The sequence below is a fragment of the Zalophus californianus genome, chromosome 6 (assembly GCF_009762305.2).
Source record: "Zalophus californianus isolate mZalCal1 chromosome 6, mZalCal1.pri.v2, whole genome shotgun sequence".
Lineage (NCBI taxonomy): Eukaryota > Metazoa > Chordata > Mammalia > Carnivora > Otariidae > Zalophus > Zalophus californianus.
This window is the reverse complement of record NC_045600.1, coordinates 41073039-41087353: the sequence shown is the minus strand read 5'-3', so window position 1 is coordinate 41087353 and position 14315 is coordinate 41073039. Positions and strand designations below refer to the sequence as shown.

The 14315-nt window shown below is 36.9% G+C and overlaps 1 protein-coding gene and 1 pseudogene across 2 annotated transcripts in view; both read left to right on the top strand.

Annotated features, from left to right (window-relative positions):
• The window catches only part of ARID4A (AT-rich interaction domain 4A), a 65340-nt gene extending 51407 nt beyond the window's left edge, over positions 1–13933 (top strand). For both annotated transcript variants that reach the window (XM_027570492.1, XM_027570491.1), the window contains exons 20-24: positions 1780–2910; positions 3631–3735; positions 7731–7937; positions 8543–8689; positions 11828–13933. In XM_027570492.1, the coding sequence (XP_027426293.1) occupies positions 1780–2910; positions 3631–3735; positions 7731–7937; positions 8543–8689; positions 11828–11931 (1694 nt within the window). In that variant the 3' untranslated portion in view covers positions 11932–13933. The remainder of the gene's footprint in view (positions 1–1779; positions 2911–3630; positions 3736–7730; positions 7938–8542; positions 8690–11827) is intronic.
• Positions 2921–3624, top strand: LOC113909412 (annotated as a pseudogene).
• Positions 13934–14315: the final 382 nt, after the last annotated feature.

Below are 14315 nucleotides of genomic sequence, written 5' to 3'. Positions count from 1 at the left end.
CACCAGTGTTTCTTGTAATTCAGTGCTGTTCACATAGGATATTTCAACAAAGCTGAGACCAAAATGTTCAAAAAGCGCAAAGTAATGTGGTATAGGCATTTTGTGCTGAGTATTAGGTGAACATATTCTATTTTGCTTTTAACTTTTTCCCCATTTTTCTACCTTCATGTGCTTTCCCATGTAATTTAAAATGTTAAATAGTGGTCTTATATAAAATTTTCCCTCCTTTAGAAAAAAGCTATTCTGAACTACAAGATTGCCATTTGTCCATATGGTGTTTGTGTGTAATTAGAAAAGGGCATGCTCCTACCTCATTACTGCCATCTGCTGGAAAGTTGTCATAATAGGCAAATGCAAGATGTCAACAAAGTGAAAGCTGTCCTTAGGTAGCATGCTCTTTTGCAGTGTACAACCTATGAAACTCTACATAGTAGTCTCAGTCTTGCTCAACTTCCAGATAAAAGTTCTTTTTTTTAACATAAGGATTCTAAATCTTGAATATGATAAAACCACAAAACCATATACCTTTTCACTTAAAATACATTTAAGTTTGCCTTTTGAACTTGCTTACAATATGTGGGCAGAATTTTTTTTTTTTAAGATTTTATTTATGTATTTGACAGAGAGACACAGTGAGAGGGAACACAAGCAGGGGGAGTGTGAGAGGGAGAAGCAGGCTTCCTGCTGAGCAGGGAGCCTGATGTGGGACTTGATCCCAGGACCTGGGATCATGACCTGAGCCGAAGGCAGACGCTTAACGACTGAGCCACCCAGGTGCCCCCAGAATTTTCATATTTTATAGATCCTGTACAGTCTTATGGCCCAACTTTATTATTTTAAAAATTCTTTGACTTAATGAGAATGATTTCTTTTGTAAGAAGGTAGCTTGACTAGGGGCGCCTAAGTGGCTCAGTTGGTTAAGGGTCTGCCTTCGGCTCAGGTCCTGATCCCAGGGTCCTGGGATCCAGCCCTGTGTTATGCTTTCTGATCAGCAGGGAGCCTGCTTCTCCCTCTGTCTGCTGCTCCCACCTGCTTGTCTCTCTCTCTCTCTCTAATAAATAAATAAAATCTTTAAAAAAAAAGGTAACTTGCCTGTACTTTTATGTCTTTTAATCAGAAGAACACTTAAAGTTTTGGGAATTCAAATTGCTCATTTTGTACATCTCTTTCCAGAATTATTTTAAATAATTCTCTCTAGGGACACAAAATGCCATCACATTTATTAATCAGTACCTATTAGATCTCAGATCAAACAACCTAATGCATTAATATAATCTCAGTACTCTAGTCCTTTAATTTTTCCTTTTTGTTTTAAGATTTATTTATTTTAGAGAATGCGTGCAGGGGTGAGGGGCAGAGGGAGAGAGAATCTCAAGCGGATTCCCTGCTGAGTGTGGAGCCCGACGTGGGGCTCACTCTCACAGCCCCAAGATCGTTATCTGAGCCTAAACCAAGAGTGGAATGCTCAACTGACTAAGCCACTCAGGCGCCCTTAGTCCTTTGATTTTTCTAAGGATTAACATAACCTAAACATGATACTAGTGAGAAATGCAAAATAGTTCTTTTATAGAATTGAGACAGTAATATTTTCAATGTATTGTAGTTTTACATGGAGTTTAATTTGAAATACCCCCATTTTTGGCACAAAGGTATGATTTATCAGAAATTTCTGCAGGGAGGCATTCAGAGATAAATAAGAGTTTTGTTTGGTAGAATTTTTATTCTAAAGTTACATTGGTAATTAACACAGAAACCTTTGTAATATATTCCATTTTGCAGACTCTTGCTCATCTGATAGTGAAACAGAAGACCTTTTAGAAAAGAATTTGATGAATGAAGAACTTTCTCCTGATATTAAGGAACTAGAAAAAAATGAAAATTTAAATGATGATAAACTAGATGAAGAAAACCCAAAGATTGCTGCACATATATTAAAAGAAAACGAAAGGACGCAAATGCAGCCTTTAGAAACATTGAAGTTAGAAGTTGGAGAGAACGAACAAATAGTACAGATTTTTGGAAATAAAGTGGAACACATAGAAGAAGTTAAGAAAGAGGCCGAAAAATCTCCTAAGGGAAAGGGAAGACGAAGCAAGACAAAAGATCTTTCTTTAGAAATTATAAAGATTTCATCATTTAGCCAGGATGAAGCAGGAAGTGAACCTCATATAGAAGCTCAGAGTCTAGAATTTTCTTCATTAGACAGTAAAACCTTTTCTTCTACTACCGAAGATGAAACTGACCAATGTGCAAAAGAAAAAAAGTTGAAACGGAAAATACTGGGACAGTCATCACCAGAGAAAAAAATAAGAATTGAGAATGGAATGGAAATGACAAACAGCATATCTCAAGAAAAGACCAGTGACTGTGCTGCATCTGAGGGAATGAAAAACTTAAATTCTGAACATTTTGAAATAGAAAATGAAGGAATGCCGTCATTAATTGCAGAGTCAAACCAACGCATTCAAGAATTGACTAGTGAAAAATCTGACAGTCCAGCGGAAGAAACTGTAAATACTCCCCTGAAAGAAGAAGAGGATGCAATGCCTCTGATTGGGCCTGAGACTTTGGTTTGCCATGAAGTCGATTTGGATGATTTGGATGAGAAGGATAAGACCAGTATTGAAGATGTAGTAGTTGAAAGTTCTGAGACTAACTCTCTTGTTTCTATTCCACCTGCCCTACCTCCTGTAGTACAACATAACTTTTCAGTAGCTTCACCACTTACTCTCAGTCAAGATGAGTCTCGAAGTATAAAAAGTGAGAGTGACATAACCATTGAAGTTGATAGCATTGCTGAAGAATCTCAAGAAGGTCTCTGTGAGAGGGAATCAGCAAATGGGTTTGAAGCCAGTGTTGCCTCTGGTACCTGTAGTATAATTGTTCAAGAAAGAGAAAACAGAGAGAAGGGTAAGGACTTTCTAGGGAGAATATCAGCCTGATTATCTCAACCCCAAAATTATTAAGTTCAGAGTTTTAGGATCGCTTGAGCAGTTAAGTTCCCTCCCTCCTATTCATTCTTCCTTCCTACTTCCCCCTCTCCTTTCTCCTGCCTTTAAAAAAAAAAGTATATCTAGAAATTTATGTGGAGTAGACAAGTGAGTAATTACAGCTGCTCTGGTCGTGGCATTGGCTCGAGAGCGGGGTACGAACTGCGGTGGCCAGAGACATGGCAAGACAGGCATTTAGAAAGTTTCTTCCCCTCTCTGAGTTTTAGCTGAAAGGAGTGCAGCTGAAACTAACCAAAGGAGGCATTATGCTTCCAGAGAAATCTCATGGAGAAGTATTGCAAGCAACAGAAGTAGCTGTTGGATTGGGCTCCAGAGGATAAGGGTGGAGAGATTCAACCAGTTAGCGTGAAAGTTGGAGATAAAGTTCTTCTCCCAGAATATGGAGGCACCAAAGTCGTTCTAGATGACAAGGATTATTTTTTATTTAGAGATGGTGACATTCTCGGAAAGCATGTAGACTGAATAAATCATTGAAATGGCATCATGTGAAGCTGCCCATTCCACTGAAATTGTGAAATCTTTCATCCTGTGTAAATAATTTCCATGTCTCTCTTTTATAATAAACGAATGGTATCCAGAATAGGTATATATTTTTTTCAATTGTCTCTTCTTATTTCAGGTCAGAAAAGGCCAAGTGATGGAAACAGTGGATTACTGGCAAAAAAGCAAAAGCGTACCCCAAAGCGAACAAGTGCTGTAGCCAAAAGTGAAAAGAATGGAACAGGTTGGTGCTTTCCAGTGCTGTCTTTAGCATGGTGTTAATATTTTCAGCATTTTGTTTGTTTGATCATTTGTGTCAGTTTAAAAATTTGCTTTAGGGGTGCCTGGCTGGCTCACTTGGTAGAGCACGCGACTCTTGAGCTCAGAGTTGTGAGTTCAAGCCCCACGTTGGGGGTAGAATTTACTTAATAAAAAGAAAAAAAAATCTAATGTTTGGTTTATTGTGTTATGGAAATAGCAATTTTCTCACTTATTTTTAGTCTGAAGGGGCCTGTCAATTTTATTTAGAGCTGGGATAGCTGTGATTTATTTTTTATGCATATTTCATTTGTATTTCTCATGTAAAGTGGTTTAATATTGAGGAATGTATTTGAGGATCTTGAATAATAGGAAAGTAATATTTGCTTTAGTGGTAAAAGCAGATTAAGTTTACATTTCTGAATGGAATGGTTTATTTTAACCTAGAAAAACTGATTTCTAAATAGTATCATGGTATTTTTAAAACAAGAAGATAAGATTCTTATGGAAACGAACAAGGAAATTAGTAAGTCAGTATGAATAGAATACATGAGAAAGACTTCTGTACAATATGGAATAAAACTAAGTTGTAGAATATTGTAGAAATAAACATGGTTGATTTTGACAAATTAAAGTTTTATCTCCAAAACATGCCTTCATACAAGTCTGAAAGGAAAATTCTAGGTTATAGTAGATACATATCCCATGGAGGGAGCATATGACTGATACAAGATAAAGGCATTTCAAAGGAAAACTTTTGAACTATATTTGAAGTTCTCAGAGCCACATGTGGCTAGTGGCTGGACAATACAGATGTATAGAGGAGGAGTGATGGGAAATGAGAATAGAGAGGCAGCGGGAATTACAAAGGGCAACTGAATAACATCATAGTGCCTGGCAGATATGTTTGTCAAACGATCCAAGTGACCACCACTGGTAATGGGACAAATGGGAATCACGTACTACCTGGCAGGATGCAACAGGAACACAGCAGCACATCTGTGACGTTCCTGTCAAAGATGCGTAACTTGAATATAATCATGAGGAGCCATCAACAAATTCCAACTGAAGGATCTTCTATAAAATAACTGGTCTGTGATTTAAGAAATTGCAAAGGTCATGAAAGTCAAAGAAAGTGGAACTGTTGCAGATTTAAAGGAGACTTATGAGACAGGACAAAAGCAGCATATGATTCTCACCTGGATCCTGTTGCTACAAAAGACATTATTGGGTCAAGTAGAGAAACTTGTATGGGATCTGAGGATTAGGTGATAATATGTTTGTGTTCATTTCCTGATTTTGATTGTTGTATTATGGTTCTCTAAGTGTGTGGTGGTTTTAAAAACATATCTACAAATCTGTTGATACTCTCCCCTGCAAGAGACAAAGCCTAATTTCCTTCCCTTGAGTGTGGGCTGAATGAAGTGGTAGAGTATGACTTCAGAGTATAGGTCATAAAAGGCACTGCAGATTCCTCCTTGCTCTCCCTTGGATCACTTGGTCTGGGGAAAGTTAGTTGCCAAGTCCTGAGGACACAGTAGTCTATGGGGAGGTCCACATGGTAAACTGAGCACATCCTACCAATAGCAAGCAAGGAACTGAGGCCTCTTGCCAAAAGCTACATGAGTGAACCATCTTGGAAATATATTCTTCAGCTCCAGTCAAGTCTTCAGAGACCACAGCTTCAGTAAAAGCTTGACTGCAACATCACAAGATTCCCAAGCCAGACCACACAGCCAGGCTGCTCCCAGACCCCAGTTTTCAGACACTGTGAGATATTAACCATTTGTAGTTTTAAACTGCTAAGTTTGGGGCCAGTTTGCAGATAACTAACACAAGGAGAATGTTCTTGTTTATAAGAAACAAACACTGAAGTACTCAAGTATGGCTGGGCAACTTAACCTTCAAATGGGTCAGAAAAACATTTTTTGGTAACTGTTCTTAAAATTTTTTTGTAAGTTTGAAGATTGTCTAAAAAGTTAAAAAGATTAAAAAGAGAAAGGAGATCATCAGTTTTACTTTTGGGACTTAATATTTGGCGAGAAAAATGAATTAAAGTGATGGGACGTGAAATCATTAGGACTCACTAGTAGTTACATATGAGGGACTGGTTAATGAACATGGAATACAGAAGTAGCAGCAGGTTGTTGGAAGAGTAATTTCGGGAAAGTTGAGTTAGAGGTACCCAGTATTAGGGGAGTAGGGGTCTGGAGCTTAGAAGAGTCTGTTTTTTAGAAGATGGTTATGTGAAGGATTGCAAGATGATAAGATTACTATGGGAGAGTTGTAAAATGAAAATAAAAACCAAGAATAGAATTCAGTGGGCTATCTCTTTAGAGATGGCACTGATCAGAGACACTGGGCACTGATCAGAGACAAATGCAAATCACTAAACACTAGTGGGTTTGAATAAGAAAGAAGTTTTGAATGCTATAGGATATGCAATAGGATTAAAATGCATTCCTTGAATTTGGTGAATTGTAAATGTTGGGACCCTAACAGGAGCATGAGAATGTGATTAGAAGGTGTGGAAATCAGGATAACAAAAAATTTCTTTCAAGAAATTCGACTTTAGGGGCGCCTGGGTGGCTCAGTTGTTAAGTGTCTGCCTTCGTCTGCCTTCGGCTCAGGTCATGATCCCAGGGTCCTGGGTTCGAGTCTGGCTCCCTGCTCAGCAGGAAGCCTGCTTCTCCCACTCCCCCTGCTTGTGTTCCCTCTCTCGCTGTCTTTCTCTGTCAAATAAATAAATAAAATCTTAAAAAAAAATTTGATTTTAAAGAGAAGGAAAGAGAAGCCAGCTAAAAAGGGAAGTTTTCCTTCCTTTCCCTCCCTCTCTCAGGGTGGGAAAGATGTAAGCATGTTGGTAGACTAGGAAAAGAAGTTGAAGGTAAAAGAAGATGGATAATTGATGTTGGGATATTCCAGAGGAGCTGTGAGTGGATGGTTTTAAGCGTATAGCTGAAGAGGTTAGTCTTCAAAAACATTCTCTTTCTGAGCACCCCCAAAAGTTAATAAAGACAGATACAGGTAGAGGAAGGGCTGGGAAATTGAGTGTGTAACATTCCAACTTTGCTTTTTCAGTAGAAGGCAAGGTTCGCTTTTGAGAGTAGGGTGGAAGGGTGGAAGAGATTGGAAAAAAATAAAACTGAGAGAATTCTAATTTGTTATGAAGTGAAAAGCAAAAACATGTTTAATATTACAAATTTGGTGAGGAGGGACAAAGTTGCAAACAATTTTCTGCTCACATTTTATTATACACATGTTAAAGGATGTGTATACATCAAGTATTTCTGTGCTTTTTCATTTATGCAGTTTGGGTGGTTTTATGTCTTGTTTTAAACATAAATGGGGCAATACTATACATATTGTTTTATAACTTCGCTTTTTTATTTGACAGTGTATATTGGATATTTTGCCATTTTTGTTCTTGTAAACTTTAGCTCATTCTTTTTAACAATTTTAGCAAATTATTCAGTAGTATATTTGACCCTTGAACAACATGGGTTTAAATTGTACAGATCCATTTATACACAGATTTTTTAGAGTTCTGTAAATGTATTTTCTCTTATGATTTTCTAACATTTTCTTTTCTGTAGCTTACTTTATTATAAGAATACACTATACAATGTTGTATATAACATACACAATATGTGTTAATCAACTTTATGTATCAGTAAGGCTTCAGGTCAACAGTAGGCTATTAGTAATTAAGTTTTGGGGGAGTCAAAAGTAAATGCAGATTTTTGACTGCATAGGGTCAGTGTCCCTAACCCCAACATTGTCCAAGAATCACCTGTATGTAATTTTTAACCTTTTTCCTATCGGTGGGCATTTAGATTTCCATTTCTTTACTGTTAAGAAATTTGTGCATTTGTATACTTATTTCTGTAGGATACCAAAAAGTGTAATTGCTGGGTCTGCTGCATTTTGATATTTGATATTTTTGTCATTTATAATCTCTGAATCAATTTTTTATTATAGGACAAAGCAGTGATAGTGAAGATCTTCCTGTCCTGGACAATTCAAGTAAATGTACACCAGTAAAGCATCTTAGTGTGTCTAAGCCACAGAAGCTTGCACGATCTCCTGCAAGAATTTCTCCTCACATCAAAGATGGAGAAAAAGATAAACACAGGGAAAAACATCCGAATTCATCCCCTAGAACATATAAATGGAGCTTTCAACTCAGTAAGAAGCTTTAGAAAACCTGAATGTATTTTGTAAAAGTAGTATTTATCTTAAAATGTCAATATAAGAAATAGTGGTTACCATATTCATTTATGTAGGTTTCCAAATACTGTCTTGTCAATAATCACTACTTATCATCTTAAATACAAATCCATGCCTTTTCATAATAATAACCTGATAAATATTAACTAGAGAAAGATCTCCAGTAACAAAATAAGATGTGTGTTTGTATGTATCAGTGAAACTGAAATACCCTTTCTAGTATTGATAACTGGAAATATCCAATGAATGAAAAATCAATACAAAGAAACTATTTGGATGAATAACTACAATTATAGATTAGGGTTGCTGTGTGTTGATGTTTTCTTGTGTTTATCTGATCATTTAAGTAATACATATTTGGTATAAAAATTTTGGGATATATACAGAAATCTTATTCATGAATTTAATTAATGTCATCCTTGTATATAGAGCCTTATTTAGCTATTATTATGGAAACTTTTAATAAAGCTTTTGATTTAGAAGTTGAATTTTGATAGAACTGCCATCTTCTTTTCTCAGATAATTATTTTAAAAACCAAATTAACCTTTTTTCCCCCTTTTAGATGAATTAGAGAATATGAACAGTACAGAGCGAATCTCTTTTCTCCAAGAAAAATTACAAGAAATCAGAAAATATTACATGTCTTTGAAGTCTGAAGTTGCGACCATAGACAGGAGGAGGAAAAGATTAAAAAAGAAAGACAGAGAAGGTAATTTGATTGTAATTTTTCTTCCCTTGTTTTTCAAATATATCCTGTCATTTTAGAAGATTTACATTAGTTACTCTTTGAATATAGTACATATTTATTAATTGTTGTTTTTAGATTCCTAGTTTTATCTTCTTTGTGATATTATTGAAATGAGCGGGTCAGCAATTGAATTAATCAGGAGGAGACTTAAAAAGGACTATGAACTGTTTTTACAAAATGTGATTTTATTAAATGTGGTTGGTTCTCAAGAAGAATTAGTTACTCCCTCTGAAATTCACTTTGCTCAACAAATATTTACTGGTTACCTATTAATAGGCACTATATTTGTAATTATGAGGTTCACCAAAATTAGTGGGCATATGGCTTATCCTCCAAGAGATTATCTTTTTGCGATCATAAATGATTTGTTGAAATCGTTCAGCTCAACGTTAATATGTTCACACTATGTGCCAGGCCCTCTTCCAGGTGGTAGAAGTACAGAGATGAATGAGATACAGACTTTGATCTCAAAGATCTTAACTTCTAGCAGGAAGGGTGTGTTCGATGAGGACCCCAAGAGTGGTATTACTAAGTACAGGAGTTGGTGGAAGGAGAGATTACTTTGGATTAATCATGGAGAGACAGTAGTGTCTGACTCAGACCTTAAAACTGTGTAGGAATGACTTATAACATCTACCCCGTCCTGAAGTCCCACTAAAATAACAGTAAAGAAAATGAAAAGCCCTGTACCCACAAGAACGAGATAATGGGATAGCAGACCACAGTAGACAAGAAATGTCAACAGCCTCTCTCTCGGAAGCTGAGAAGCAGATAGACTGCTTTAGCAGAATGCTAAAACGTAAGCTTGTTTATCCTTGCAGTGGGGCAAAACAAGAAGCGAGCCAGCCCATACCACATCACCCCAGCTCTGAAAGCAGGGATATAGGTGAGGCTAAAAATGGAGATTGGTTGAAAATGGAAGAAATTGGATTCTTTTGTCCCATCCTGTGATACAAACTACCTTCTTTCTGCAGCTCTAGCAGAAAATAGAGAATTAACTTATTATATGGAGAGGAGAAAGAAGTCCCTGTAGACTCAGGGGCACCAGCCATAGCTGAAGGTGAGGGTCAAGTGCAAAACCAGAAATAATGAGCCTGAGCAAAAGTTTACAATACTGAATGATGAGACCCCTATCCCTTTTCCAACTGAAATTCTTATCCTCTTGGCTTCCTGAAAGCTGGCAGCTAAGCTTATGCTCACTCATGGGAGGAGACTGAAGGATTCTTCTGGAGAAGCTGGTCAACCCAAGAGGAAGGAACTAACACAGATACCAACATTTAGAGGTTCCTGAACCAAAAAGCAAGATCCTTGCCAGTCACTGCATATGCATTGCCCATGATTGAAAAGCTCTGCACACTCGCACACAGCTTCCAGTTAGCTTTTTAATGCCCCCCCCCCCTTTTTTAAAGATTTTATTTATTTATTTGACAGAGAGAGGCAAAGCGAGAGAGGGAACACAAGCAGAGGGGAGTGGGAGAGGGAGAAGCAGGCTTCCCGCTGAGCAGGGAGCCCGATGTGGGGCTCGATCCCAGGACCCTGGGATCATGACCTGAGCTGAAGGCAGATGCTTAACGACTGAGCCACCCAGGTGCTCCTAATGCCCCCCTCTTAAATATGGGAGCCACAAGACCAGATAGGAAAGCTTCTACATAAAGGTAGAAACCAAAGTAGAAAATGAGAATAAAAAGGAACTTGTAAAAAACAATGTACCATACACCACACCAAACTATAATCACTATACAGAGATACAGGAAAGATACTGTAGTCTTGAAACAAAAATGTTTTTTTTTTTAAGATTTTATTTATTTACTTGACAGAGAGAGAAAGAGAGCGCAAGCAGGCGGAGCAGGAGGCAGGGGAGAGGGAGAAGCAGGCTCCCTGCCAAGCAGAGAGCCTGACGCGGGGCTTGATCCCAGGACCCTAGGATCATGACCCGAGCCGAAGGCAGACACTTAACTGACTGAGCCACCCAGGCGCCCCCAAAACATAATAGTATTAATACAATTCAGAGACCAAGACAGATCTGTCAAAAATTAAAAAAAATGATAGCAGGAATTTAAAAAATGTAATAGAAGAGATAGATAGCAAAACTAAAGAAATCCTAGTATGTGGTGGGCTCCTGGGTGGCTCAGTTGGCTAAGCGACTGCCTTCGGCTCAGGTCATAATCCTGGAGTCCCGGGATCAAGTCCCATGTTGGGCTTCCTGCTCAGCAGGGAGTCTGCTTCTCCCTCTGACCCTCCCCTGTCTCATGCTGTTTTTCTCTCAAATAAATAAATAAAAATCTTAAAAAAAAAAAAATCCTAGTAGGTGGTCAAAAAGACGGTAGGAGAGGGGCGCCTGGGTGGCTCAAGTCGTTGAGCGTCTGCCTTCGGCTCGGGTCATGATCCCAGGGTCCTGGGACCGAGCCCCGCATCAGGCTCCCTGCTCTGCAGGAAGCCTGCTTCTCCCTCTCCCACTCCCCCTGCTTGTGTTCCTGCTCTTGCTATGTCTCTCTCTGTCAAATAAATAAATAAAATCTTTAAAAAAAAAAGAAAAATTTCCAGAAACAAAGGATATGAATTAGAAGGTTGAAAGAACTCACTGTAACATCTATAAAGAATGGGAGAGAAAAATTACACCAAAGCCCATTGTGAAATTTCAGAACCCTTTGGTTTACCATATAAAGGTATACGTAAAAAATAGGTCTCGGAAGAGCATCCAGTTTCTCATGTCAGATTTCTCCGTGCACTAGAAACTAGCAGCCAAACTAGAAACTAAAAAGCTAAGAAGACAACATAGGATCCAGCAAACAAGGAATCCCACTTAGGAAAACAGTAAAGAAAACGTCAAGGTGATGAATGAAAGCGATAGGGTGACCACTGCATAGCAGGCCTAGAGAGCCAACTATTCCAGGAAGAGGATGGACAAGGAGGGGAGGGCTCCAGGTCTGTCTCTTTAAAAAAAAAAAAAAAAAAGTAAATTACATGATAGGCTTGCCTATATTGAGAGGAGTTTTCTGCCTATGGCAGAGAGTTAGGGGACTAATTTCTGGTTTGCCAGAGGCTAGGTATCTTTGTGTGATAGTTTTTGGGTCTAATGTAGTTACTTTGATTCCACAGTGTCTCATGCAGGAGCCTCCATGTCATCTGCTTCGTCAGACACTGGAATGAGTCCCTCATCCTCATCTCCCCCACAAAATGTACTTGCTGTAGAATGCAGGTGATAAACGTTTTCTCTGCCTTCCCAGCAGTTTGCTGCCATGGACATAAATCCCAAAATCCTGAAATACAACCACAGAAAGCACTCAACTGGTTTGACATTGCTAAGTATATCCTGTATACCTTTCCAGGCTGGATTGTATCTATTCCTTCTCTTTTCTTTTTTTCTGTTGCAAAAAATAAGCTGATTAATAATTGAAGGTTAGGCAGCCTGCCATATTTGTCATAATTTTTCCTCTTTAATTTTTCATTTTTTGTGAAGATAGAAAAAGGGCACTTAGCAAATTCAATTTGTATAATAAAGCTTTCAAATGTTATAGAAATCATAGACAAGCAAGTGCACATGATAAACATCAAAATATTATCCAGCTGAATAGTGACTGCTGCACTTTCACTAAGATGTATTTGAACACTTGGTGAGTAGGGGGTTTATGTTGTTGTTTTTTTTTATTGTTGTTGTTTTTTTATTTTTGTGGAAGCACTTGCTATTTAGAACTGCCAAAGTATATGTTCAGCAGTGTGCCCAGGTTTAAAGGTGTAAATGGGACAAAATAAATTGTGAAAGGAAGTGTAGTTGACTGAAAACTACAGTTGTAATAAGTCTTCCACTTTTTATAGGATTTTTGAGCACACAATTATGCAAATATTTTAATGTTTATTAATGTTTACAGTGGAATTGTGAATAAGTTTTCAGTGGACTATCTTATCCCTTGACAAAAATATTTTGTCTTTTTTCTATGTAATTTCAGAGTTTTTATTTTGTTACAAAAAGACAAAAATGAAATATATAACAACAATGAAGTTATTTAACAAGATTTCTAAAGCTGAAAATTTTGTGTAAAATAAGGTATTATCTTGCAACTTGTTAAATATATTTATTCAGACATTGGATGTTGTATTTTTATGTATTTTTTAAAATATTAATAAAATTGAAAAAAAGAAAATTCTAGGTTAATTCACTCTTTGGATGACAATAGCTCTCAGCTGTCCCTTTTACAGGAGGTTGCATTCAGTAGCTTTGCCTGTATTGAAGGGAGTCTGTCTCAGTCCTTCAAACAGTATAGAACTATAAATGGGCATCTGGATCATTAAAGTACGTCCTCGTTTAGAAACTTTGGCAGTCCTAGTATTTAAACTGTTTTGAGGATCAAATTTTTGGTTGCCCTTAAAATACTTTGTCATAGTTTTTATGTTTGCTATACTGCCGAATAAATTTCTATCTCCCAAAGTTGAGATGCAACAACTAAGTAAAGCAACTATGTATGCTTTGTCTGTGAATTGTTCCACAGACTGATACATTTTGTAAATAATTCCAAAATCATGTATTTAAAGCATTTTTGCCATATACATTATGTAAAAAGGTGATTTTTTAAAATCAGTTTTTAAATTCATGTTTGTACATTGAAAGGGGTTTTTTTTAAACCTCCTTTTCTGTGTTTAATATGCTGTAGAGTAATAAATAACCTAGATGCTCTAGACTGTATATCAGGACCTGATTGACAAGAACAAAGTCAGAGCCAAACACTAGTGATGGCATAGCATTACCGAAATCATTGTTTCTTAATTTCATTTTACCACATTGTGAACTTGTGATTCAGATTCCATTTTCGCAGAGAATTAAAAAGAAAAAAGTACTCTTGTAAAATGCACTTTTCTGTCTTTTCTTTGCAAAGCAGAAGTATTTCAATGTAAAATAAAAATGGAGCTCAGTGGGCAGTATTAATAAAGGCCATGTTTTAAACATAGGCTTTATATTTTTAGTTTTCATTTAAGTGATTGTTTTTTCCCCAAGTGCCAGTACCCTTAACAGTTGGAAAATCAGACTTTGCAAAACAGAGCATATTCGATATATTTGTCAGTCTTTGTAATAAAATATTTCTAGTACTTAATTATAAAAGTGAAAACTGTCATTCACAACCAGTTGAAACTAGGAGGCAACCTTAGATTCATATGTTAAATATTTTAATGACTTCCTTCAGTAGCAATTCAATAAATGAGAGAACTAGTTATCAGCTTGAATATCATTCCTTCTAATCAGTATAAATCTGGTAATGAAGTATTGGGACCTTGCTCCAGAGAACAAAATTATATACATGCAATGGGTATATGGACACTATTAAAATCCTTTTATTTTGGAGCTGGAGAGGATTATGAAAGTTAGTGAAGACTAAGTATTAAATCTAAATATTAGGCATATTTTGACTTTAGCTAAATTTTGGATAGTGCTTGCATGTGACTAAAAAAGTAAAAGTATAAAGACACTCTTGAATATCTAAAGTAGAAGGTGCTATCTATAAAGTTAAGTTCTTGAAGATTATGGAGATGTTTCACTTGTGTGCTTTTATTGTTTATTGTGTTTCTAGTTTTCCTGTCCTTCACTAAGAAACAT